General features: G+C 43.8%; 1 protein-coding gene across 1 annotated transcript in view; it reads right to left on the reverse strand.

Annotated features, from left to right (window-relative positions):
* Positions 1–26125, reverse strand: part of KCNH1 (potassium voltage-gated channel subfamily H member 1) — a 197676-nt gene that overhangs the window by 144536 nt on the left and 27015 nt on the right. The window contains exons 4-5 of the mRNA XM_019515899.1: positions 25951–26079; positions 8737–8855 (exon numbers count right to left, since the gene is read on the reverse strand). Coding sequence (XP_019371444.1) covers positions 8737–8855; positions 25951–26079 — 248 coding nt within the window. The remainder of the gene's footprint in view (positions 1–8736; positions 8856–25950; positions 26080–26125) is intronic.

Below are 26125 nucleotides of genomic sequence, written 5' to 3' on the forward strand. Positions count from 1 at the left end.
CCGTAACCCCCCCTTCCACTTCTTGCTCCCCTCCCTCCCTGCCAGCTGTTGTTGAGAAGGGGGGGCACCAGCTCCTGGCTCCAAGGACTGGACCTGGGGGGGCAAAACCAGCGCTGTTGTCCTCACCCTCCCGCTCCGTCCCCTCCATTATTGCAGTGCTCCAGTCCCCATCGTCCCCCTCTGCCTCCAAGGAGCAGGGGAGGGGGACAAGGCCAGCGGAGGGCTTCTCTGGCCTCACCCCACTCCCCTCCAGCCCCTCAGTCCCCATTGGCATGGTGGTGCTCCGCTGTCTGTCCTTGTCTGTGTAGGGCACTCTGATTGCCTGCCAAGAAAGTCAGTCAGAGCACAAATAAATCATTATGGATGGACAGAGAGACACACTTAGGCATATGAAAATACAGGCTCTGGAATTTTCAAAAGCTCTGGCCTAGCCTTGCTCTCCCTGAATGTCAAGGTAAAGCTCCCACCTACCAATCAATACTAAGTGCTTTTGAACACTTGGCATTATGTAAATAAGTAAAAGGTTGTTGGGAAACTTACAGTTGTATTCATGCATGTAAATGTAGGTTAAGAACAGAGGCAGGCAAAAACTGAGCTTTGTCTAACTTAGAAAGTTGAGGCCAAATTCTGGTTTCAGTTATTTGGTAGTAAATCAGGAATATCTTCAGTAGACTCGTAGGGCATTTTTTACACATGCTCTGGGAGGCATGGGGCACATCTAGAGCACATCAAACAAGCTTTAGTTCAAAGCAACCCGCCACCATTTTTCAGTGCAGGGATGCTGATACACGTGACACTAGAGTCTGCTGGAGTGCAGTAATTTCCGCTCTCCTGCAGACTTCACTAATTGAGCCTGCTCTGATGCGCTGAATTTCAAGTGCGTCAGAGCCAGCTCCCTGCATGTGTATAGGAGCCCATAGAGTTATACTGACAAACAGCCTAATGAAAATGTAGAGAGAATCAGACCTCCCCATCAAAAGTTGTTATGAAAATGCATGGCTTGACTGTTTTGTTTTGTTTTTTAAACACTATTGTCAATATAGAGACAGAATTACTCTTCAGCGTCCTGTTAGAGGCCCAATAGCCACTACATAGAAAAATGAAAACAAGGAATGCCTCACTTCCCTTCTGTCCTGTAAATAATACTGTTTTCCTCCACAATGAACAGCCACATATCAGACTCACTTCGCATGCTATCTATACCATTCTGGTCCAGATGACAGCTCTGTGAACCTGTCTGAAATGAGTGTAAGGTCCCTGGTTTTGCTGAGTCTCTAATGGGAGGCATATGTTACCTCTGGTACCTTGAAGGCATTCTCAGAAAGAGAACCAAAACCACTGGAATGAACTACCCTCTCACCTTGGACATGGAGGAAGAGCAGTGCCTCAGCTTGTACTACCTCTCCCTGTCTTGAGGGCAAGTCACTCACCAAAGCTGACAGAGCAGCACTGTTCACAAGCAATAAATCCAGTTTTAAAACACTGGGAGAGGAAAACCCCCTCAGCTCTAGAAAGCTGATCTCTCTATAAATGCATCACATTTGCCATTCCAAACAGATAAGAGAAGAGAGGCAGGGCTGTATTCCCACACCTTCTACACTGGGCAGCAGAGCTGACTACACACAGGGACAGGAACACGCTGTACCAATATAAAGGCTGGCATACAGGGATGCTTCCCTTGCACTCCTCTGAGCTCTGCAAAGGGCTGGGCCACCCTGAAGCACAATTGCAGCTACAGCATTCAGTGGGGAAGTGTCCCCCAAGATCTGTTGTAGTTACCAAACTATGTGTACTAACTATATTCCATTCAGTAGCAATACATGCCTCCTCCCAGAGAGAAAAAAAAAAGATGAATATGAAAATAACTATGGAGAAAATGTAAACAGCTCTATAAACTGATGTCCTGGGCTGAAACCCACATGTAATAAGCAAATACTTCATTACTGTCATAAATATATTTCTAAATAAATGAAACAGCCCTATTTTTAGATGGGCTTTTTCCCCCATTATGCATTTATATCAAAGAAAAAGAATTATTTGTTACAGGAAATAATTAAGAGAAGTATTAGCCCAGTTATTTATGGTTCACCCTCTATTACAGATGTATTATCTGCGTTTATTATTTGTGGTAATGATGCATGACATTTTACTACCTCTTAAGAAAATAAAATATTATTTTGAGTGTATAAATGACACTTTTCATTAAAGCTTTGCCTGGCTGTATCAATTTTTTAAAATGCATCATAAAATAAAGATTTTACCAAAGATGTGTTACAGAAATGGTAATTAAATGTCACCAGTCAGTACACATAAAATTCATCAGCAAATTGCCACAACAATTTATTTATTTTTGAGGCTTTTCTGATTGGGAAAAAAAAAAAAAAAAAAAAAAATCAAATAGTTTGCAGTTCTCTCTTTCTCTCTCTCTCTCACACACACGAACACAGACAAATATATAACTTCCTAGGCTGAGCACCCTGATACCAAATTTCACCTGGAAATAGCAATAGTGATGTCCCTGAAAAACAATGTTTAGAATAAAAATGCTGGCAAGTCTTTACTAAGTAGTGCCACTAAGCAGTGCCACTAAGCACCAGTTTAATTTAGCTAATTTTGTTGCATATACTGACTGCATTCTTTAATTGTAATTTAATCTTATTTACACAGAGCTGCACACTGAAGGTACAGCATACATTTCACTTTATCATCAGTACTGAGAATGCTGTGTCCAATATCTAGGGACAGGGATTCATAATCATTTGTCTAGCAGTCAAACCACAAAACAGCATTGGTTAGTTTATCATTTCAAAGCAGATTCATGGTGTCCCTTCAAAATCGCATCACGTCCCATCATTAAGAGCCTGAAACTTTCCACATTAAAACTAATATGAGACCAGACAAGAGAAATCTAAGTGGTCATCATCTGGCAGCTATTTACTGGCACGTGACAAAAGATAGTCATCTCTAGTGCTCAATAATTTTATGATGTGGACATTCATTCTGTCTCACAGATGGCAGTACCTGGCACTCTTGGCAGAGAAGCCCAGAAGAGAATGGGCATGAAAACAAATACCTTCTCAGGTCATACTGACTTTGGCCAGGGCAAAACCTTAAGCTGGCACTGCTTGCATTGCACTTGTTCTATGGAAAAACGAATCTGTAGCTGCCAATCAAATCCCTTTTTTGAGCTAATACACTTTTAGACAGGAAATGCCTTTCTGTTCAGTGTTTGTGCAGTGCCTTTCACAGTGGGGCCCTGTTCTGTGAGTGGGGTGCCAAGGGATGCCAGTACTAAAAACACTAACCGCACTTCAATAAATGAAACGACTTCTGGAATGACTGCCAGACATGAAACACTATTAGGAAAAGAAAGAGGATGGGTTTTAAACAAGTTTTAAAAGATTAAAAACTCCAAATAGGCTAAATGTTAGTGAAGTGGGGAGGGAGAGAGAGAAAGAGAGAGAAAGAGAGAGTGAGCAAGACATATGCAGACATATTACAGAACAGTTATGAAACCTCTGGTACAAAACTATCCAGGGACTTACAGAATAAAGATGACTCCCAAACCAGACTAAACTAAGCACTAACTAAGTAAAGAAAATTAGCTTTGTTTTATTAGACAAATTCTGCTTTTACACTGGGATAACTCCCCTGACTTCAGTTCAATTGCTCCTGTTAAACAGTGATGCAATTAAGACCATACTCCAGGACCAGCCATCATTTTAAAATAATGTGCTCAATATTCAACTGGCAAATTAAAAAAGGCCTCGTTCCAGATGTGTAAACCATGTCCCTGCCCTTTATTACTTGCAATGAACCTGCCAATTACACAAATAGGAATTTGTGCAAAATCTTATCAGGCAGCAAGAAGTTGCAATAATAAGTTCTCTCTCAGGACTTAATTCACATCTTGCTGAAGTGTCATCAGCCACAAAAATTCCTATTACTTAACTCCAGCGGAGCAATTCATAACCAATCCTTGCTAAACAAAGACCCCAAACTGACCTTGTGGTTATGACATAGATTACAAAGCAAATATTTAAAGAGAAGGAAGTGAAAGAAGTGTTTGGTCTTGAAGCTCACTGGAGAAGCATAAGGAAGAAGGCAGATGTGGGGGCTATGGGAGGAGAAAGAAGTGGCCCAAAATTCAAGGATACCAAAGCTATCAGAAGATGAAGGCAATTTCAGCAACCACAATGGTACAGCACAGATAGTATCAGTTTAAGCTTTCACCTCTTTCAGTGTGATCCAAGAAGTCAGGTCTGTCTTCATGCTATGATCCTCCTTAACCAGAAATTAATTCTTTCATTGCTGAGTGATACTTCTCTTTCAAATACAAAATGAGCAAGCTTCCTGTTCTGCATTCTCCTTTTCATATATGAATGCATTTCATTCTAATGTGTGGTATTAATGCAAGCACTAGTCAAGAGCTCACCTATTTTTCCAAGATCATGGTACATTTTGAGGCAGATTATCAGAGGTACTAAATTCATCCATGGAGACCATTAAGCAATGGCAGATTAATTTACAACGTCTTATATATACTACAGGGGTATAGGTTGTAGCAGTGTTGGTGTAAGGACATAGGCAGACAAGGTTCTTTCGGTAAATCTGATATGTTTTATTAAACTAACTCAAATCTTTGGAAAAATTCTTCTTTGCAAGCTTTCGGGTATAAATACCCTTAGACTGAGGAAGCATCTGCAGTTGGTCTGTCCTCTAGAGCACAGGATATTTATACCCCAAAGCTTGTAGAGAAGGATTTTTCCAACTATTTGAGCTGGTCTAATAAAAGATATCAGATTTACCCAAAGAACCTTATATACACTACAGTGTTTTGTAGCCACTGTTACCATTACTGCAGCCTCCTTGGTACTGACAATGATTGAAGTGCTAGGACAGGGTTGGCCAACCTGCAAAGCACAAGTGCCTCAAGTAATGTGGGCAGCCTCTGCATGTGGCACATGACAAATCAGGGAGGGGGCAGGCTGCACAGCAGCAGATAGGGCAGGAAGCAGAAAGCAGAGGCAGCAATCAGGCAGGAAACAGAGAGTAGGGAGCAGAAAGCAAAGCAGCAGGTCAGACAGAGGAAGTGGATTAGAGCGGCACTCATGGAGGGTGCAGGGCTAATTTGTGGCATGCCTGCCAAAAAGGTCAGCTCCACCCTGTGCAGGGACATATTGGGCTAAATCATTTTCAATACCATGTCAAGAAGTTTCTCTCTAAACTATTTGTCAACACCAGACATTGTTGGCAATGCATACAGAAAGTTCTAGTGTAGACAAAGCTCATGAGGCCACTGAAGGATATCAAGGACTCTCTCTCCCTCTAGTGGCTGATACTATCACAAGAATACAAACCTTAATAAATTTAGCAGTTCTCTTCTTAAGGTGGCAAAAACAAATGGTTTTGCAAAATGTGGTCTTAAGTTCTATTCACACCTATATGTATTTATCAAAGACCACCCCACACCTCCCTTTTCTATTCTGCTGTGATTTCTCTTTCCAATCCTTGTTTTATAATCTACCTATTTATTATCTATTGCTTTACACTAGACAGTCTTTATTGCTTGCCTTAACTGCTTGCAGTTTTTTGCTGGCTGTGGTCATCAGCTGGTTCTGTTCACACAAGCAGTAATTCGTATGGAGTTTTTTAGTCAGCTTGTAAAACTGAACCCCTGATTAAAAAAAAAACAATATGTAAAGGACTTCAGTGAAGGTTAGGTCAAGTTCTTAAAGGTGTACAACTCCCAGCCACATAGTTGCATTAAAGGAGTTGTATCTGTTTTGAAGCTTTAGAACATACCAATTAGGAACATGGACTACTTCAGAGATCTGAGACTGAGCAATGGCAGAAGGGGGGCTTTTTGTTTGTTTTTTTAATAATAAATGTACTCAACATGAGCGCTAGCTTTTGAAATACTCTAATATTTCTCATTCTTTTTTGTCATAACATTATTGCAGAATTTAATGAGATTAAGGAAGTTAATTCTGCACAATTTCAACCATATTCTTTCAAATGAAACTGACTTTCAATAAGAGTAGAAAGCTATAATTTAGGCTACGTCAAATTTCAGTCAGTGATGAACAGGGCCAAAGAACAAATCACAAGCTAAAAACCCTTTAGCCATGCATTTGTTAAAGAATCAGTGCAGTCTAATGAATAAGACAATGGCCAGGGATTGAAGAGACCCAAGTTCTCTTCCCAGTTCCAACACTGGCTATTGGTCAACTCTGGGCAATTCACATCACCCCTCTGTAATTCAGTCCTCAGACTACAAACTGCAGATAAAAGCACCCACTGCACTTTTTAAAATGTTCTGAGATGCACAGACAAAGAGCACCATCTGAGTGCTAATGATTATTGTTGATAATCATTGAATACTCTTTAAAAATAGACATTCAAACAAGTGAGCATGGTGAACACCTGAGAATTTAAAGCTGGATGAGAAAAAAATATAAAACAATGTCACATGCTATCCCAAACAAAAGTGACATGTATTCCTAAATTACCACAAAAAGAAGGGGGGGTGGGGAATCAGCTGACTGTCAGTCCCAGCCCTGGGACTGTACCTGAGTCTCCAGCTGGCTCCCATGTGGTCTCCGGACTGAGGCCAACAATCAGCTGATTGTCAGTCTCAGCCTGGGGACCACACAGGAGCTAGTTGGAGACTAGTGAGGGCACCACAAGGATCCAGTAATTGAAACAAAGCATGTACAGCTCACACTGCACAAGCTGTATGTTTTAAGATCACAGTAAGCATTACCATGTGACTGCTCAGAACATATTCTAACTTTAACATGTGCTAAATGTCCTGTATGACCAGGCCCTTTGTGGATATAGAATTGATCAAGTGCAACAACAGAAGACAACTGACTTCTGAAGACCACAAAGACTCAGATTAAATTTTCTCCTGCATATTCTCTGAACCATCTGCACTCTTTCAGCTCTCTGCCAATGGTTTTTTTTCCTCCAGCTCATTCACTGTACCACCTTTACCTCTTCTACCTGAATAATGCTCATAAAAGCCATCTGAAATCCTAGCAAACATTGAAAGCTTTGGAGGAAAAAAAACCTACCCACCCAGAAAGATATTAGGTAGTATTTTTACTATTATATGACTTATCTGATAAGCATCAGAGTGCAGAACCCAATATCACACCTTGGTTCACACAGGGTTTTATGGACAGAATTTATTGTTACAGCATCTGAAGGGGGAGGAAGGACAGGGGAAAAGGGAAGTGTAGCATAGCACAGTTGTTCTTGAAATCCCTTTCCTTCCACCAAGCTTTGACTCCTGTGGCAAAGGGCAGAGGCTGTGCACAGATAAAATGATGGCCACTACACAGTAACAAGCAAATATTATATATATTAGTCCATCTGTCTGTGTGCGTGTCTGTCTGTAATGCTCTTGGAGCACTCTGATTGGTTGTTTTGGCAGCAACAGTGCTTACTGAAACAACCAGAGTGCTCCACACAGACAGACAGCAGGGACAGAGCGGGGCGCTCCTTGGAGGTGGTGGCGGCATGGAGTGTTGGCAGAGGGGGATGGAGGGAATGGCAGGGATGAGTGGGACAGTGCTGGTGGGGGGGGGCGAGGCCAGCGGTACTCCCCTCCATCCCTACCGTCAGGGCGGTGCTCTGCCATCCCATGGGGGGAGGCATGGGGCCAACTGTGGAGTAGTGGGGAGGGGGTGGCACAGGGCCAGATACAGTGTGGCAGGGGAGGGTAGGGGTGTCATGGGGCCAGAAGCGAAGCAGCAGGGGGGTGGCATGAGGCCAGACACAGAGTGGCAGCAGTGCAGGGCAGTGGATGGCAGCAGCAGCCGCCATGTGGAAGCTTCCCTTTCCCCCCCTGCTGCTCCTGGAAGGTGGTGGCAGCGCAGGATGGTGGGTGGTGGCACTCTGTCCATGCCCACCCCCATCATTCTTGATGGGCAATTTATAACCACTTTTCTCTGGTGGGTTATCCTAACCTTTTTTCTGTTGGATTTCTGCCACCCTGCTCTCTGACCTGTGCCAAACAGCTTTAAACTAGGGCTACTGTATTATCTCCATAGAGGAAAGCCCCCAATACCTTAACGAATCTAAGTGAAATGAGGATTGCTTCTAACTACTCCTTGGTAAATAAGCAAGCTCTTTGTTTATAATGCATTAGTGGCTTATTCATTTACAAATTGCAGGACCTGAACCTATTCAGCCTCCACAAGAGAAGGCTGAGGGGGGACCTGGTGACCGTCTATAGACTCACTAGGGGGGACCAGAAGGGTTTGGGGGAGACGCTGTTTCCCCTAGCGCCCGCTGGCATAACAAGGAGCAATGGGCACAAGTTGATGGAGAGGAGGTATAGATTGGACATCCGCAAAAACTACTTCACAGTTAGGGCGGCTAGGAGCTGGAACCAACTTCCAAGGGAAGTGGTGCTGGCCCCTACCCTGGGGGTCTTTAAGAAGAGGCTGGATGCCTACCTGGCTGGACTCATTTGAGTCCCATTTCTCTTTTGGGGTTTTTTGTTGTTCTCCCGCCCTGGCGGGGGGTCGGCCTAGAAGATCTACTAGGTCCCTTCCAACCCTTAATCTATGAATCTATGAAAAATTGCATTAGAGGACAGCAGTTGTAAGGATGTGTATATGGCCTTCTGAAAATAAGCTGCAATTCTACACAAAGGCTCACTAACTTAGCACCCACACACCACTGGCATGCCCCATACCCTCCCTCAGGGAAATAGGGCATTACCTCAGCAAGTCGAGAATGCTTGTGAACGTTCTCTCCCTTCTGCACACTTGGAGCAAGCTGCTGCAGGACGCCCCGGCTACTTGTGAGGGCTCGTGTCAAGCGAGCAAATTTTCCCCAGCCTTGAGAAAACAGAGATTACACAGCAGTTACAAGAAACAGTCTGCATTCACATTGCATGAAGACTCTTCTAGCTCAAAACAACCTGACAGACCAAATCCAACAGTGACCCAAATATGATATCATTTAACCATATGTGAGATAAAGTCAGTCATGAAACAGGTGTCAGTGTAGTAAATGGGGGGCAGAGAGGAAGGGTATTCAGTTTCTGTGAAAGGAAAGCATTATGGGCATTAGGTATTTTCTGGGGAAAATATTCTGCCCTAGAATAACCTCTCATTTAAGTCAGTTATCTGCATCAGATCTCATTCCAATGAGAACATACTTCAGACTTATACAGATTGGAATCAGGCACATCAAGAGCTGCACCTGCTTACAACAGGAGTGAATTCAGCCTCAGAGATTTGGGGATTTGTGTGAATGTAGGCTAAAAATGCACATGGCATAACAAATAAAAAGCAGGTGAAAGCAACAGCATTACTGATTCTATATCCTTTACAAATGAAAGGGAGGAAAAAGAAAATGGAGTTCTTTTTCCAAGTCTTGGAAAACATTCAGCCACTTTAAGCCTAAAAATCATTTGCTGAATTTTAGCCGAAAGCACATTTTGGTGCTGATTCATAAACCTCTCAAATAAGGCCCTCTAATGTAATGCTGACAAAACTAGTTATAGCAGTGACCCTTATGATCCTCACTTTTCAATCATAATATCACAGCCAGAACATGTATTTGGATTTTTCTGACTTTCTAAAAGTAAAATATCAGTGCATTAGGTCCCAATCCAGCAAGACACTCAGCTCCTTCTAAGAGGTTGCTGAGCACCCCTCACCTCCCACTCCAACCAAGGCTGCCTAGCTCAAACTTAACAGGGCCCTGCTCTGGGAAAAGCTTTCATGGCATTCAGACTCCATTATGAAAATAAAATTATACTGTTAGGAGCAAGCATTATCAGCAGAACAGCAAAGGAGGTTAACCTGCAAGTATCCTATTAGAATCATTGGGATTCAAATGGTTAAAATGCTGCCCACTGCTTTGGACATTTTGTCAGTCCCTGTCCCATTGGGAAAGTGTTTGCTGGAACGTGAAATTCTAAATAGAGTACATTCCAAGGATTTGCTATTCAGTAGAACCTGCCAAGCCCAACATGTAAAAGCCAATATGGCATTGCTTCCAGGAACATGCAAAGAAGTGAACCACTTAAAGGGCAGGATCAAAAAAAACACTTGTTGAGGCAGAGAATATTTCCTACAAAACCACTAAGGAAACAGCTTTTGAAAGTAGCATTTTTTAAAGAAGCACTTGCTCAAAATCAACTGACCACTTCCCACAGCATTCAGCAGTACACAAATTCTGCATTTCTATCCAAGAGGCCAAACCTAACCTTTGTTTGGAGAACAACTTTTGTCCCCATGGAGGAGGAGCGCTCTTTAGAGAAACAAATCATTGCTACAAAGTTGATCAATCAACACAACCCTCACAAGTCCAAGGGAACCATGTTAGCTTGTGCCAGCTGGGATCTGGCTCCAGAAATAATGGGGGGAGGGTTGTTCTGTTTTTCCAGATGAGAAAAAATTGATACATTTTTAAGAAAATATTCTTCCCTCTGTGCCCTGATGAAATCCCATTAAAACTAATGGGCCCAATCTTAAAACCTGTTCTCATTCCTTTTGAAAGCACAACTCTGAATTGTAGGGCTGTGCAAAGCTTCGGTCCCGGATTTGATTTGGCGGAGATTTGGCAGCCAAATCTCTGAATCCAAACCAAATCAAGAGACCCTTTAATCTCTCCAAATCACATTGGAACCCTCCAAACTGATTCAGAGAGATTTAGAAAGATACTGCAATTTGGACATAGACACAGCTTTAAATGTTTTTGCTACATACCTCAAGGTACCAGGTGGCTCGTGAATGCTGAGATGCTGGGGCAGATGAAGCATCCCACAGGAGTGCAGGAGGCTCCCCAGCGTACTCAGCAGCAGAAGCTGAAGTGGGCCAACAGCACTTCCAGTCCATAGTTTCATAGTGTTTAGGGTCAGAAGGGACCTAAACAGATCATCAAGTCTGACCCCCTGCCCTGGACAGGAAAGAGTGCCGGGATCATAACACCCCAGCCAAATATCTGTCCAGCCTCCTCTTGAAGACCCCCAAGGTAGGAGAGAGCACCACCTCCCTTGGGAGTCCATTCCAGAGTCTGGCAGCCCTAACTGTAAAGTAATGTCTCCTGATGTCCAGCTTGAACCTTCTCTCTAACAATGTGTGGCTGTTATGCCTAGTAACCCCCAGTGGTGCCCGGGGGAACAAAGCCTCACCCAATTCCCACTGGTCCCCCCAGGTGAGTTTGTAAATGGCTTCCAAGTGCCCTCTCAGCCTTCTCTTGTGGAGGCTGAATAGGTTCAAGCCCTTCAGCCTCTCTTTGTAGGGCCTGCCCTGCTGCCCCCTGATCATGCGAGTGGCCCTCCTCTGGACCCTCTCAATGCTAGCCACATCCCTCTTGAAGTTCGGCACCCAGAGCTAGACACAGTACTCCAAATGCAGCCTGACCAACACCACATAGAGGGGAAGGACCACCTCCCTGGACCTCTTTGTGATGCATCTGTAGATGCACAACAAGGTGTGGTTAGCCTGACAAACCGCTTTCTCGCATTGGTGGCTTATGTTCATCCTGGGAGTCAACAATCACTTCAAAATCCCTTTCTGCCACTTCTGGGTCCACCAGAGAGTGCGTGTGGGCCCTCCCTCGCACCCCTGGCTTGGCAACTGGTGCCTTCTGGATCTGGGGGCACACCCAAGGTCCCCCCACAGCCGATCACCAAGCTGGATCCGCTTCTGGGTCTGCTTCCAAGCACACTGGGGAGCCCACCATGCATCTGTGGGACTCTCCATTCGCCCAAGCATCACAGCATTCCTGAGCTGTGCCTGGCACCTCGAGGTATGTAGAAAAAATATTTAAAAGCCGTCTGTGGCTGAATTGCTGATTCTCTGAATCAGCATCGAATCTTTAGATTCGGATTCACCCAAATCAAATTGGGAACCGTGATCTAAATCAATAAATCAAATCACTGTCCCTGATTTGGGCTGAATCCAAATCGAATACGGCCTGTTTCGCACACCTCTACTGAATAGCCCATTAGATGTTATGAGATGATGGCACAATGGAAGTCTCCCATAAGGGCTAGGTCCACAGCTGGTCTGCATCAAGATAGATCTTTTGAAGCTAATGGAGATGTGCTAATTTAAGCCAACTGAGGATCTGGCCAGAAAAGGTTCCTTTGGTAGGAACTTAGCTGGCTGCTGACATCAGTAGTTACTCATTGCCACTAATATAAGGGACTGAAGAATCAGGATCAATGAATTTACATTGCCATAAACCCACAGCAGTTGGAAGAAACTTTTTTCCCAATGTAAAGGTATTAAAAAAGCAAGAGTTTACAGTACACAAGGAGGTATGAATAATGTGTATTCCAGAGAAGGATTAATTATAAGTGCTGGCCATGGTGCTGAAGGAAGTGGCTTTAGGCTCTACATAAGGATTGTACACAAACATGTGTTAAAAACATTAAACCTGAAAGGTTAAGCTCTCAAAAGTTAGGAAGGACCAAAACTAAGACTAACTGTCTCATACATGAGATGAAGCTGACATCCTGTGAAAAAACAGAATGTGAACATGAGACTAAAGGCTACATCATAAAGTATACTCAAAAGGGAACAAATCAAATTTGCAGAGGCAAATCTTAGTTCCTTTATTTCTGAGTACTTGACTTCACCACCTTCACAATGGACATTTAATGTAGAATTTTGTGTAATTCCCTGTGTTTTAAAAAAGCAAAAACCCTCATAGAATTCCATTGTATGGAATCATATGGATACCTCTACATGGTTCAGCAACAGTATTTGAATTCTTCAGGCCTATAGTACAGATCCCTGCCATATGAGCAAATAGAGTAGCTGGTAGCAGTAGTGGATGTCATCCTTTATACAGAGCACAACTAGTGGCAGACGTGCAAAACATGGCCAGTGGGTATGATAGATATTTTCTGACAACAGAGGAAGAGAAAGAGAGACACATCCTGAAGCACCGTTCTACTGAAAAAAAGTCTGATCTAGTAGCGCTCTGCTCCCATATACCCAGATCCCTTTTGGTTCTCTCTTCTCCCTGTCTGTTTCCCAGGCCCACAGCACCTCATCTTTACACCCCTTTTTTCTTGCCCCATTTTCAGTCTATTTCTCCTGTTCAACACTCAGTCTTCCTCCAATCTCAGGCTCCTAATCCCGGCCTGCCCACCAGGCTCTTGCTCAGGCAGCCCCAAATCTCATCTGACTCATTTACCTTTACACTACTACAATCCCCGACTCCACCAACAGCCAGCCCTAGACTGTCTCACTCCAACCCGCCAGTCCCAGTTTCTGCCCCTCCTGCTCACTCCAAATCCCAGCCTCTCCTTCTGACTCCTCGTCTCAAACTGCACTCCTACTTCCCAGCAGCCTGTCCACTCTGCAGTTGCGTCAAGCTCTTTCTTCAAGCTGTCTGGGTATCAACAAGGAGATCACTGAAAACAGAGGAGTCTCTCTGCTTGTGTCTCCAAGGGATCAAAAACCAGTAAATGTAGGACAAATCCTGTTCAGCATCCCCAGCCTGAAACCTTCTTTGTACAGATGGAATATTGAGAGAATTTAGTTACCGAAATGTAGTAAGTCTCTAGGGAGCATGTGGAAAGCATGATTTTTCAAAGTGTTCACTTAAATAGAGCAGGATGCGTGTTTCACAGAGATAGCAAAAGGTAATAGTTCTAGGTAAAGCTCTCTGCCATTTCTCAAGTCAAAGTACGGTGGTACTCTATACTTTATTTCTCAAAGTATGGTGGTACTACTGTGCCTCAAAAACCATGCACACACAGGCTCCTACACACACCATTTTTAAATACCAGCATTATGTAATAGGACTGGTTGATATCCTGGATCCCACTGCCTGTCCCTTTTCCATTCTTCTAATTTACTACTATCCTTTCTTTGAATAAAATGGTTTGCTACCCCTATAATCTGCTGGACCTGTAATTATAAATTGGTACATCCTTAAGGCCACAATGGTTGTCAGTACAAAAATTTACAGAGCTGATATTTTCCAACCCTGTGCACACAGACTGCCTTCACAGACCTCCAAACTCTTCTCCTACCCTGCAATCTATGCTTTTTCTGCCAAGTTTCCTGTAGGTTGCTACAACTCAAACTCTGAGGCAAAATAAAATTTTACCACTTTTGGTGGATAAATAAGCTAAGTGTCCCTCTATGCAAAACACATTGTTATTTTTAATTAACTATGCCACATACTCAGTGTAAATGTAAATAAACTGTTGTATTTAGGTGCAAAGATTGAAACACTTTCTTCTTGAAAGTTCTCAAGTGCCTTTGAATTCTTAGGGGGTTGTAAGGTCTGAGAGAAACAAAAGAGAAAAATCAGACTGAGTCCGTAGATCTGAGGTTTTTTCCTAGCTTTGCTGCTGAGCTGCTGTGCAACATTAGGCAAGTCATTTCACTTTTCTGTACTGCTCTATCCACTGGCATCCTGTGTGTTGCTTGTCAATATATAATAATCATCTCCTGGGGACTGGGGCTGTCTCTTATTAAATGCAATAAGCACAGTGGAGCCCCAGGTCTCAAGGAAGGCACTGATGCTAGTCTAATCCAGGTAGCACCAAAAATGTTTCTTTTTCCAGCCAGCCAACTCTGAAGCAAAAGAATGACTGAAGAATACTTTTTGGATATCAAGTGTGTGCTTCAGACCTTTCAGGTCTTCACTGGTGGTTATTTCCTTCTCCCAAATGGTTTGGGTAATGTGTTGAACATGCATGTGTTAGAAATGTAGGACAATTCACTTGACAGGTCTTCTCATTTTTACAACGTATTTTTGTTGAGTCAACAAATGGCAAACAGATTCTTTCCTCCATAATCTTGGAGGGCATCTTCAGTAACTTGGACACAATAGTCCATGGCTTGCTTTACAGATATAGAATCAGTAGTACTGAATAAGAGATTTTTACCTGAATGGATGCTTGTAGACACTGCTGGGTCACTTCTCTGATTCAACCAAACATGTATTAGCCTCAATGCAATTTCTCTTAGCTTTCCTTTCATTTCCATACCTCTCCTCCTTCCCCTCCCCTCCCCCTGCACCTTCTATTTCTTCATTTGCAGCATCTGTTACTGGTCCAATGAGTTTAAATTTGTCTGGAGGAGTAGACACAGGTCGAAGCATCTCAGTCATTTTTTTAGATTGTTTGGCTTTGTGCTATACAGCAAGTAAAGTTTTTGGCAGGTTATAAACCTTCTTATTAGTAACAGGTTTCACTTTCTTTGTCCATTTTGGGGTTGCTGAAAGTGAACAGAGATTGCTTCCAAAAAGAGCTAAGATGAAACAGGTGATGAAATGCCTGCAAGAGACACTTAAAATATCATTGAGACTGTATTTTAACAGGAATAAGACTACAAGCAGACACTGCATCTGTACTGGGAGAAACCAGGTTCTCCCAGAACAAAGGGTGATTGTTCAGACATCCACATCTTTTGTCCCAGGACTAAACCTAAAAAGATAAGAAGTGCTAGCAGTTTGTCCCAGGACATTGCAAAATGTGTCTAAATGGTTGTCCCTCATTGAATCAATGACAGAAAAGTGGCAGTGCATTCAGTACCTCACTAAACCCCAAATAGAAGGATGATGTGTGTACACACCAACCCCAGGACTTTTCTGTTCCAGCACAAATATATATATCCCTGCTTATGTTATTCATGTTTACTGTAGTTATGTTGTATAATGGTAACTTTAGGTATTCTATATCTACATACCCTCATTAGTATATAGTTTTGAGGGACTACCTATGCTTGTTTTCACTGTTTGTGAACTTGGGTTATACTGTTGGAGGTTAAAGTGTACAACTGTAAAGGATGGATGAATCAATTTTGTATCCATCTGCCCTCCTTTCCAAAACAGTGCTGTTTGTGGGCACAGAAATGTTGTTAATACAAAGTTATATGAAGGTCATCCCTCACCTCCTGTACAGAGGTCTGTGGTGGGGTGGCCCTCAGAGTTTTAAGGCAAAGTACAGGAATGGAGAGATTCCAAACAGGAGTCACTCCCCACATGGCTTCAAATCAACTCCTTAAAATAAAATGTGGTGCCAAACACAGGACTTCATAGTGGGTTACGGGGAAACTCTGAGACTCACTACAATTAAAAAGCTAAAAAAAATCCCTGAACCTACCACTGACCAGGGCAGGGTCTGAAAGGGCTAGAGTTTCACAGCAACTTGAAGAAGACTGAAGGAGTGGCAGAGACCCCTGGAGGAGCTGCACAGAGAAACAATGGTGAAACCTGGAGGCAGTGGCCAAAGCAGCTCCCCCTGGCACAGTGGTCTCCAATCTTTTTATAGTGAAGATCACCTTTTGTAAGTAAAGGGCACCCCAGGATCTACTGCCCGTGTCTCACCCCTGGCCCCCGCCCCGCCGCCACCTAGACAAGCTGCCAGGTCTCTGACCCCACTCACCCAGCCTGGCCCAGGTGGCAGAGGGTATGGCTCAGCCAGCCACACGCGTCCTGCCGCTCCCAGTCGTGGAGCCTCTGACAGGCTGAGACCAGCCGTTAAAGGCTCCACGATCGACCAGTCAATCAAGATCAACTGGGTGGTGATCACTGTCCTAGCATTACCTCCTAGCAGCACCTCCCAGCAGCTAGAGCAGCAAATTGCAGCAGTGCTCCCCAACATCAGAATGGCAGCAACTCCACTGTGGGCATCCTTACCCAGCACTTGCAACTTTAGCTGGCATAGGTGGTTGAGCCCCCAGAGAGCAGCCTTGAGCAAGACTCTCTTCTCAACCGACTGACCTAAGTGGCAGCTCCCAGGGTGGATTTGCTCCAACTATGACTGTGACTTGTTTGGGTTTTAATTAAGATTAACTATTTAAGTTTTCTTTTTAATGTCATATGTTTGCTGGTTTTTTCCCCTGGCAATAAGCCTGGTTTTAATTTAACATTTGCTTCCAAGTGGAGAAGGTTGTTCACATTAGAACAATCAGAACAATAACCCAGTTAAAATGTTATTTTCCCATGTTTCTGGGTGGGACCTCAACCTAAATTTGAAAAAGTTGGTGTAAAACCCCTAAATTTGGATCCAGCCCTTGCTTCTGCCATCCAGTGTCTGCCAAAAAGGTTACACACAGGCATAGCTTGTCCCAGGATAAGTTCAACATCTGTTTTTCTCAGGCTTCCTTAGTACCTGAGAGCATTAAAAAGGTCTATCTGCAGGATCTTCAAACTCAAGGTTTTCCTCTTCTACTTTACAAGTGAAAATGTCATCCAAAAGCCATTTAATTTTGAAGAGTTTGAAGAAACAACTATTCTGCACTTTGAGAGGAGCTCGAGTCCTTTGTAAGTTGCTACTCAACAATCCATGTCAATCTTTACATTTTCCTTTTTAAAAAAATTTCATTTTTTTAGTTCATTGTGTTGTTTCCTAGTACTTCCTTCAAACCTAATCATGACCACTCACAAAAAATCATAAACTAAGTACTAAAGAAATGACTAAGCACTCATTGCCATGTTAGTGTTGATCAGCAACTTTCACAATCACTAGTCAGAATGAAAAACCAAAGTCTAGCAAGTCCAAAACTATGAAGACCAAAAAATATGGTAACCTAGTCAGCTTTACATTGTGCTCTGTTGCTGGATGCCTCACCTCCATTCAGCAATGTATAAACTCTCTCAAACCAAGCTTCTGAACAGTTCTCACCTCCTCCCACTCTCCTTTCTTCAATATCAATCCTTGACTTCACCCACTCCATTTTGATCATTAAGTGTTGTATTCATTCCTCTTCCCCTCTAAACTTCTAGGCAAGTGTAACATTCTTGATTTTCCATTTAGACCTACAAAGCATAACAAAAATCTTAGGCCCCATCTACACATTGTATTTATGGCATGACTAACCAGTTAATCACATCTTAGTTGTGATCCTGCCACACATTCAATCAGTTAACATCATGATAAAACAAGGATTAAACCATAAAGTTATTCCCAAAAAAATAATAATACTTTGTGGCTCATTCTTATCATGCCATCAGCTGAACATGTGGCCAGGTGCTCCCCTGTGCCTGGGAGACCCATCAGCTGACAGAGTTCCCAATCACAGAGGTGTACCACCCTCTGCCAATCCCAGAGCAAGTAGCAAGCTCTTTCAGGTGTGAGCCCTGCAGATGACAAGACTCACAGCCAGGGAACACTGCTCCAGTTGTGAGCTCTCAAATGTGGAGCTTGCAGCCGCATCAGCAGGTGGTGCACACCTACAGATGACAGCCGCATTAGTTGATGGGACTCCCGACCACAGGGGAGCACCTGGCTACACGTGCAATTAAAAGCATGATAAGAATAAGCCACAAAGTTATTACACATATTTTGGAGCTGCCACTGGAGTCTCCTGGCTTCATTTCCTGGGCTCAAAATCTCAGGCTAGCAAGAAATGTTATTGTGTCTGATGCTGTAACCCACAATTATGCCTCCTGTCCTGCATGTGAGGCATAGCAAAAGGCGCAATTGTGTGGATTTCGCATCAGATCCTATCACAACTTTACCTGAAGATCTAGCTTTGGATGCTTTCCTTTAAGTAAGGTTAAAGGTTTCGTTTACAAATTAAAAATAAAGCCCAACAGAAATCAAAAAAACCTTCAAACTTAGTTACGTTTGTGCAATCAGTTTTTAAAAAACAGAAAAATACATCAAAAAACCGCAGAACACACAGTAAAAAAAAAAAAGTTGGGTTTGAAGTTTTCTTGATTTAAATAAAACAGGCAACTTAAATATTTGTTTCTTCATAGCCCTGCTTCTAATTCCAAAGATCACAAAAACACTAAGTGAAATAAAGTTCCTTCTGTGATGAAAATGCTACCTGATGGCTGCTAGAAACATAGCAGATTAAAGGAGCTAAATGGCTAACAGTCATTCTCCCACAGGGTTCACTGCTGTTGAACTGAAAATCACCTTTTGTTATGAAAAATATAATGAAAAGAAAAATGCAGGATTTGAGAGAGCTACTGAACTGGTATAAATCAATATAGCTACAGAAAGACTACATTAGCAAAAGTGACCTCAATCTATCCTCTAAACTGGAGCATCTTTTATATACACTAATATATACTCAGCAAACCTATCGAAGGTCTAACTACTCAATGTGTACATACATCTCTTAGTTGCATAAATTAAGTTACAGCAGGGCTAACCAACTTGCGCTCACAAGAGGTGAACCTGCAAATTGTGGCTGCACACCCAGCTGCTGCTTCCATCATCGCTCTAGCTCAGGGGTAAGCAAAATGGTGGATTCGGTCAGCAGCTGGATTACATTTCCCAGCAACACCTGCCCGCATCGCTACAGCCAGTTTTCATGGGGACCCTAACAGCGCCAGCACCATGACAGCATGGGGCCAGGGTTTCCGTGGAGACCAGCCCCAGCAGCACTGACAGGGCACGTGGCTGGGTGGGGAGCTGATCCCAAGCTGGGCTGGGATCTTGCAGTGGTGATATCATGGTCCAGAGTGATGGCAGAGCTGCGATCCACTGCCTGCATGCCCTTGCCTGAGGCACGTGGGCAGCAGATCGCAGCTTTCCCCGGCTCCAGACCATGCTATCACTGCTGCAAGATCCAGGCCCCAGAGCAACTCCCTGCCCAGCTGTGCACCCTGCCAGTGCTGCTGGAGCCAGTCTCCATGGAACCCCTGGCCCTGCACTGTCACAGGCCACCACTGTTAGGATCTCCATGGAAACAAGCTGTAGTGATGCTGGCAGGGGCTGCTGGGAAATGAAGTCTGCCATGGGCCCAATCTGGCCCATGGGCTGGACTGTGCCTGTTCCTGCTCTCGCTGCTGCTGTTGCTGCTAGGATTTCAGAGCTTCCCATCCCTGCTCTAGCTTCCAGTTCCTGCCCCACCCTTGGGAGCAGCATGACCCAGGGGGCCCTACCCAACAGGGGGGACCCATGGCTACTCAGAAGTTGGATAGTCCTGAGGTACAGCATCCCTAGAACTGCACATGCAAATTTAGAGACTATTTTCAAATATCTGTTTCTTGGCGAGTTCTAAATTTAAGAAGTGAACATACTATTATTTTCAACCATTAGATGTTCTAAAGTGTCAGTCAGGAGGGCGACATTAAATATTTATGGGCTAAATTTAGTTACTATGTAACTTGATTTAACTGACAGGAAATACAGAAAGACTGATTTGTACCCAACATTTTTTTTTTAAGGGGAAAATTTATGTGGGTAAGGGAAAAAAGGGTTTTTTAAAAATGTTTTTATACTATTCACTCCACTGACACACTTTTTATCAAGAAACTCTTTAAAATGTGTGCTATATTTAAATGCAAATGTACTTAATTTACATAGTAGTCATGAATTATACTGCTATTAAAAGCGAACAAATTTCATGAAGCAAAATCACAAAAGAGCCTACAGTGAAAGGCTTTATTACCAGGCTTTAGAGAGCTGTTAAATCTTATCCTTTCTAATACCTGTGATTATTACTTTAAAAGATAAAATGAATGGACTGTGCCATTTCCATCCATGTTTGTCTGATTCATCAGTAGATAAAAGGTGCCTATTCATTTCTGTGTACATATCAATCTCCTGTCATTAGTGCTAGACACGCATCCCTTAGTAAACCACAATGATTCTGGCAGTTTATAAACAAGCTTGAAATTAACAATTGATGGCAGATAACTTAATCCATAGCCAAGCATGCTCAATAGATGGAGATGAAAAGAGAGCTGTTCTTTTTGCATGAAGTAACATTCTCCTTTAAGCAGAACTGCAAAGCCTGATTTACAAAGATCCCCAACCTATGGCCACACCCCAACATATATGCAGCTACATCTGCGTATGTAAATATTGCATTTTCACATGCAAAGAAGCCAGCAGGCTTTTAACTGAACATTTTGAAATATCTGTTTGCATACAAAGTTATAACAAGCAAGTTTATAAAATGCTATTTTCCCCCATCAAAAATTTGAAAAAGATAAAACTGAAAAAAACGTTAGTGATAAACTGAAAAAAAACCCCAGAAACTTGAACATCGTTTTTAGTAAAAGCATTTGGTTTCAGTTTTCTAGGGTTTTTCCCCTTTGGTCACAAATTATAAGTTAAACATTTCTGTGAATTTTGTTTTGGTCAAAAAAGTAATTTTCTCTTTGAAAAGACATTGAGAAGGACAGAACTCTTTGCCCTCTGCAAGAGTGGATGAAATATGGCCCACAGGCTGGATCTGGCCTGTGGCAGGTCCCTCAGTTCCACCTGGCCTAGGCATCGTCCTAAGTTGGCATATCTTGCCACCCCCTAGGCAGGCAGTGAGGCTGGGATGGCTCCACGTTGGACTGCCTTTCTAGGCAGCCCAAGTGGCAACAGCTACTGGCCCCAGCCCCGTGGTACTGGCAGGGACCCACATGCAGCCCAGACCCACCCCACGCCTGCTGCAGACTCACCTGCTCACGCTGAACAGATGCAGCAACAGCAGCACCAATGGGGCAGAAGGGTCCTCAGCATGGGGGTAAAAGCAGCCCCTCCCCCTGAGCGCTGCCCAGTGGTTCCTGCAGCAGCCCCACACTGCTGGTGGAGGTGGGAAGGCACCATAGGGCGCATGGGCTCCAGGCTGTTGCAGGGCAAGGGCAGGTGCTGACTGAATCAGGGGGGTGTGCATGGGGGAGGCTCCCATGCACACCTCACACAAGCCCACAAATAAAATTTTATTTTAAAAATAAAATTAAAATATGTTATTGTAGATGTTAGATTTTTAGTATATAATTTGGGGGGGTTTTCCCAGTTCCAAGATGGCAATCCCCCTTCCCAAAAGGAGTACTTTCAAGTCAAGAGCAGGGACTTCCTGTGACATAGGTCAGGGGTTAGGGAGCGAGACTTCTGGTACCAAGATGGCAACCAGGGGCACAGCACTTGTCAAGGGATGGGGGTACCCTTGCAGCCTTCAACAGTTCACCAAAACTCACTAAGTGGCCCTCCAGCCAAAATAATTACTCACCCCTGTTCTACAGTAAGGACAGAATTCTGTTCTCCTGCTGAGATGTAAAGTGAGACAAGTCACTACTTTACTTTGTATAAAACAGCCTGAATAGACGGTACATAAGTAAATACATTATGGAGCTGTAGCTCTGGCCTATGCAACTAACTAATTTTGTCTCTACTGAATGTGCTCAGAAGCAATACAGCAATGCGCCAGAGATAGCAAACTCCATTTACATTCCACTGCAACTCAGGTTTCATCATGGACACACTGAAGTGCAGTGTAACCCCAGAAATTGTTGTTACTCAAAAATCACAAATTAGAAACTGTTTGACACTGTACACACTTTTGTCTAGGACTAACAGCACTAACGAGGACAGTAGAAACCTAAGTTTTAGGTTTGCCTTCCTCTGTGGATATTTGACCTCTAACCTCCAACATTACAAGGCAACAGCCTAACCATTAGACCAGGTTGGGCCAGATTGGGCTCTCAGGGTTCCCCCCCACCCCACCTTGTTGAGACTAGGCTACTGAATAGCCAAGAGGGATAGCATCCTGGGCAGTGGCAATGTGTAGGGGGTACACATGCACCCCTTGAGAGCATCAGTGCACCCCCTACCAGCCACGCTTGCCGCTTAGGTGATAGGCGGGGGGGGTAGGCGGGAGGGCCAGTGCCCCCCCACAACCACCAGCTGATAGCTGCAGCTGCTCCCAGAAGTGGCTACAGCCACTCCCAGAAGTGGCTGCAGCGATCAGCTGCAGGGTTCCCCCCAGGCAGCAAGATCAGCCATGGGGGGATTCCCGTGCCCCCGTTGGCAGGATTAGCCATAGGGGCACCCACCCACGTGGTCGGCAGGACTGGTCGCGGGGGGGCACACGTGCCCCCCCTAAGGCGGCACAAGTCGCCTATAATCCTGGGGACAGGCAGGGAACAAGCAAAAGGGAAACTGACTGTGGCTCAAGGAAGCAGGTAGGGAGGAAGTGAGCCCTCATTTTCACCGTTTCTGTGCATGTACTGAAGATTCACTAGGAAAACTGCATAAACAACATTGAGGGCAGAGAACAGGCTTCTTCAAACGGTGCTGTGTCTGCTTGCAACCCCTTCTCCATGCTACTGGGATAGATGCCCAGACTGACCTATTTGGAAAGCCCCCTAGTGGCCATCCTCAGTACTTCTTGATGAAGAAGAGGCCTGCTGGAAAACATTACCTGGAATTTCTAACAGGAACCAGTGTGTGTCTGGTTTGAAGGAAGAAAAGAAAACGTGGTGGGACTAGCAGTAACAGACATCAAGGTCTTCAACTTTCCCAGGCATGTAAAATATTCAACATTCTGCTGCCCTGTTTTACTGGTGCATCTCACTCCACTGCCAAATCTCTCCTGAAATTATACTTCTACACTGACACATCCCACTTGCACAGCAGGGTAGAGTGGGCATACTATGGATCAGTGAGCCATTGGTTTCCAGGTCACCTGGTTCACCCAGCATCTCCTCCCCCTGACATCAATGCAACCCCTACTGCCCCCCTTCTACAATAAATCAATCAATCAATCAAGCAAGCTAGAACAGCGCCATGGCTAACAACGGCATGACTCCAGCCCTGTATCCAGCGTTCCCTCTAAGCTGTGTGGCATGCTGTGTGGCTCACGAAGCGCTGCCAGGTGTGCCAGTGTAGTTACACACACCACACAGCTTAGAGGGAACGCTTCCTGCATCTGTATCTGACTTATTTAGCAGTAACTGTAATGGGGTAAAATGCATGAACAGCCTTGGGAACTAGGAGAACCCAGGGTCCCCCCACCTGCTAGAGCAGGACCTCCTTGGGTCTTTCACACAACTACAAAGGTTCATTAAGACCCAATAATGAAGGTTGACTTATGCTTGTTAAATTTTCTTGGTGTTTGCAGAACATTTGGCTAGAAACAGACATTAACAAAAGGAGCAAGTCGGCTGTGCTGCGATGCGTCATGGCACAGCTGGTTCACTTCACTGGGAAAAACGTAAGTCGCCCTTGTTCCACCCTTGAGGGTATGGGACAAGGGGCAATGTGATATCCCTTCTTTCCCAACTGCCCCAGGCCTACGCCATGGGTCTAGGGCAGCAGGGAAAAGTGCTTCCACACTCAGCCAACCTTAGGGGGTTGGCTGGGTGAGAAAACAACCAAGCATTTCCCAGTGCCCCAAACCCACAGGTTTGGAGCAGCAGGAAATGCTGAGGTGCTCCCCAATCCAGTGTGGGTCTGAAGCAGCTGAGAAAGCTAGGATATCCCCCTCCCTGCACTGCAAGGTAATAGACACCTGTCGCAATAAGGTGACAGAGTCTACTACTACCTTTTGTTGCACTGCTGATTTTCGGATCATGTGCCACAACAAAAAGTAAGGACATCAGTTTGCTCCACATTTGTGCTTTTTAAGGCAGCACAAATGAAAAAGCAGATGTCCGTTTCCACCCTTTGCAGTCTTGGATAAGTCACTTTAGCCAGTTTGTTGGAAGTTATGCTTAACTCCTTTGAAAAAATCAGACCACTCCTATTTAGATGTCTAGCTTTAATCACACAGATTTTTAAAGTTTGGTATTCATCTTCCTCTGCCTATCTGTTATAAGGATTAATGGGCTTAATTTTTCCACATTACTTTGGACACGAAACTGCTGAGCGCTATCATTCCTGTAGAAACATTATATTCTACAAACTGAAAAGTGGGAAGTGCTTTCAAATGCTGATTAGAGTTTACTTTTCCTTCCCTTCCCCTCTTACAAAAATTGAATATTCCCTTATCTTCAGGACAGAGAATGAGTCTCTTTTACAGAGTAATAGTTCACTACCATGTTAAAAGAATCTGCAGGAGAAAGTTAATCTCAGCAGCAGCACAGACAAGAACTATGGGTTATCGCTCCTAAAAGAAAACCCCACTTCAGTGACTGATTAACTGAATCAAGAACCGTCATTCCCAGCAAATAAATGAGGGCAAACTTTAGTACATAATACAGATTTATTTCTGCTGTCAGTCCTTGTCAGAATATAAGGAATATCACTACACACAGGATAGAAAACCTTTTTCTATTGACCAGATCTTTCCAATTACAAGATACATTCTCTAGTTTTATTAAAGTAATGGAAAAATCAATCATCAAAAATATTTATTACAGGTAGCTTGGCAGAGAGTATATTTTTGTACTTGTGTACCTTTCACCCCAGAGGATCCAAGGCTTTTCATAAACTATCGTCCACCTTGACACAGAGCTCCACTCATACGCATGAGTTTGCAAGATCAGGGCCTGATTATAATTTTACAATTCACCCTCAGCTGAAGTGTTATCACTTCCTGAGTGGATTCAACACTGGACTGAAGCAGCATGCAGTAGCCATACGTAGCAATTTTGGAAAGATAAGGCCTGATCTGATTCTTACTGAAGTCATTTAGAAGCCTTTTCATGGATGTCAGTAAAGATAATGCCTCAAGAATATCAGACCCATTGTAATTAGAGCTACATTTAGGCAGGTAGAATTAAATAACCCAAACCTGGGCAAGATTCTAACAGGAGGGGCAGCACCAGCTGTTGCAAAAAGCATTGTGGGTTCTTGGTCCAACTCAGAGAAGCTAAGCAGCTTCAGCCTCCAAAGGAGCTACAATGGCTGAAGGCTTCATAGGAGGAACTCAGCACTTTTTGCTACCTACAAGTGGTCAGCACCTCAGGTTTAGGTCTCATCCACAGGCTGACACTTGTAACAGCCCCATGCCCAGTTTGATACTGGACCACTGGGCAACACTGACTTAAAAAGGAAGAGTGCTACCTACTGGTTGATAAAAGCCTACTTCCTGCCATGCTCGGATTTTTCCACGGAGGCCGTCCTTCCAGCCACTGGCCAATACCATTCCAGCTGAGGTAAAATTGACAGTCATACAACATGGGCTGTACTAGTACAGACAAAGCCTTCTATGGCATGCTGTTTTAATGGCTAATTCTTATGCCTTTGGAGTTATAGGACATCAGCTGCTTCAGAGGAAACAAGCAAAAATGGCATAAATATGCAACTGTACTGTGAGAAAAACCAACCTTTGCATGAATCGTCCTCAATGGGCTGCTTGAAAGCTGTTATGTCATTGAAAGTGCAAAGAAATAAAACCACTTTATCCTGCTCGTTTCGTATAGGAGCAATTTTCACAAAGAACCAGACAGGTGTCCCTGGGAGGGGGGGGGGGGGGGGGAAAAAAAAAAAAAAAAAAAAAAA

Source organism: Gavialis gangeticus, unplaced genomic scaffold, assembly GCF_001723915.1.
Source record: "Gavialis gangeticus isolate Ggan-Ray unplaced genomic scaffold, GavGan_comp1, whole genome shotgun sequence".
In the NCBI taxonomy this organism is placed as follows: domain Eukaryota; kingdom Metazoa; phylum Chordata; order Crocodylia; family Gavialidae; genus Gavialis; species Gavialis gangeticus.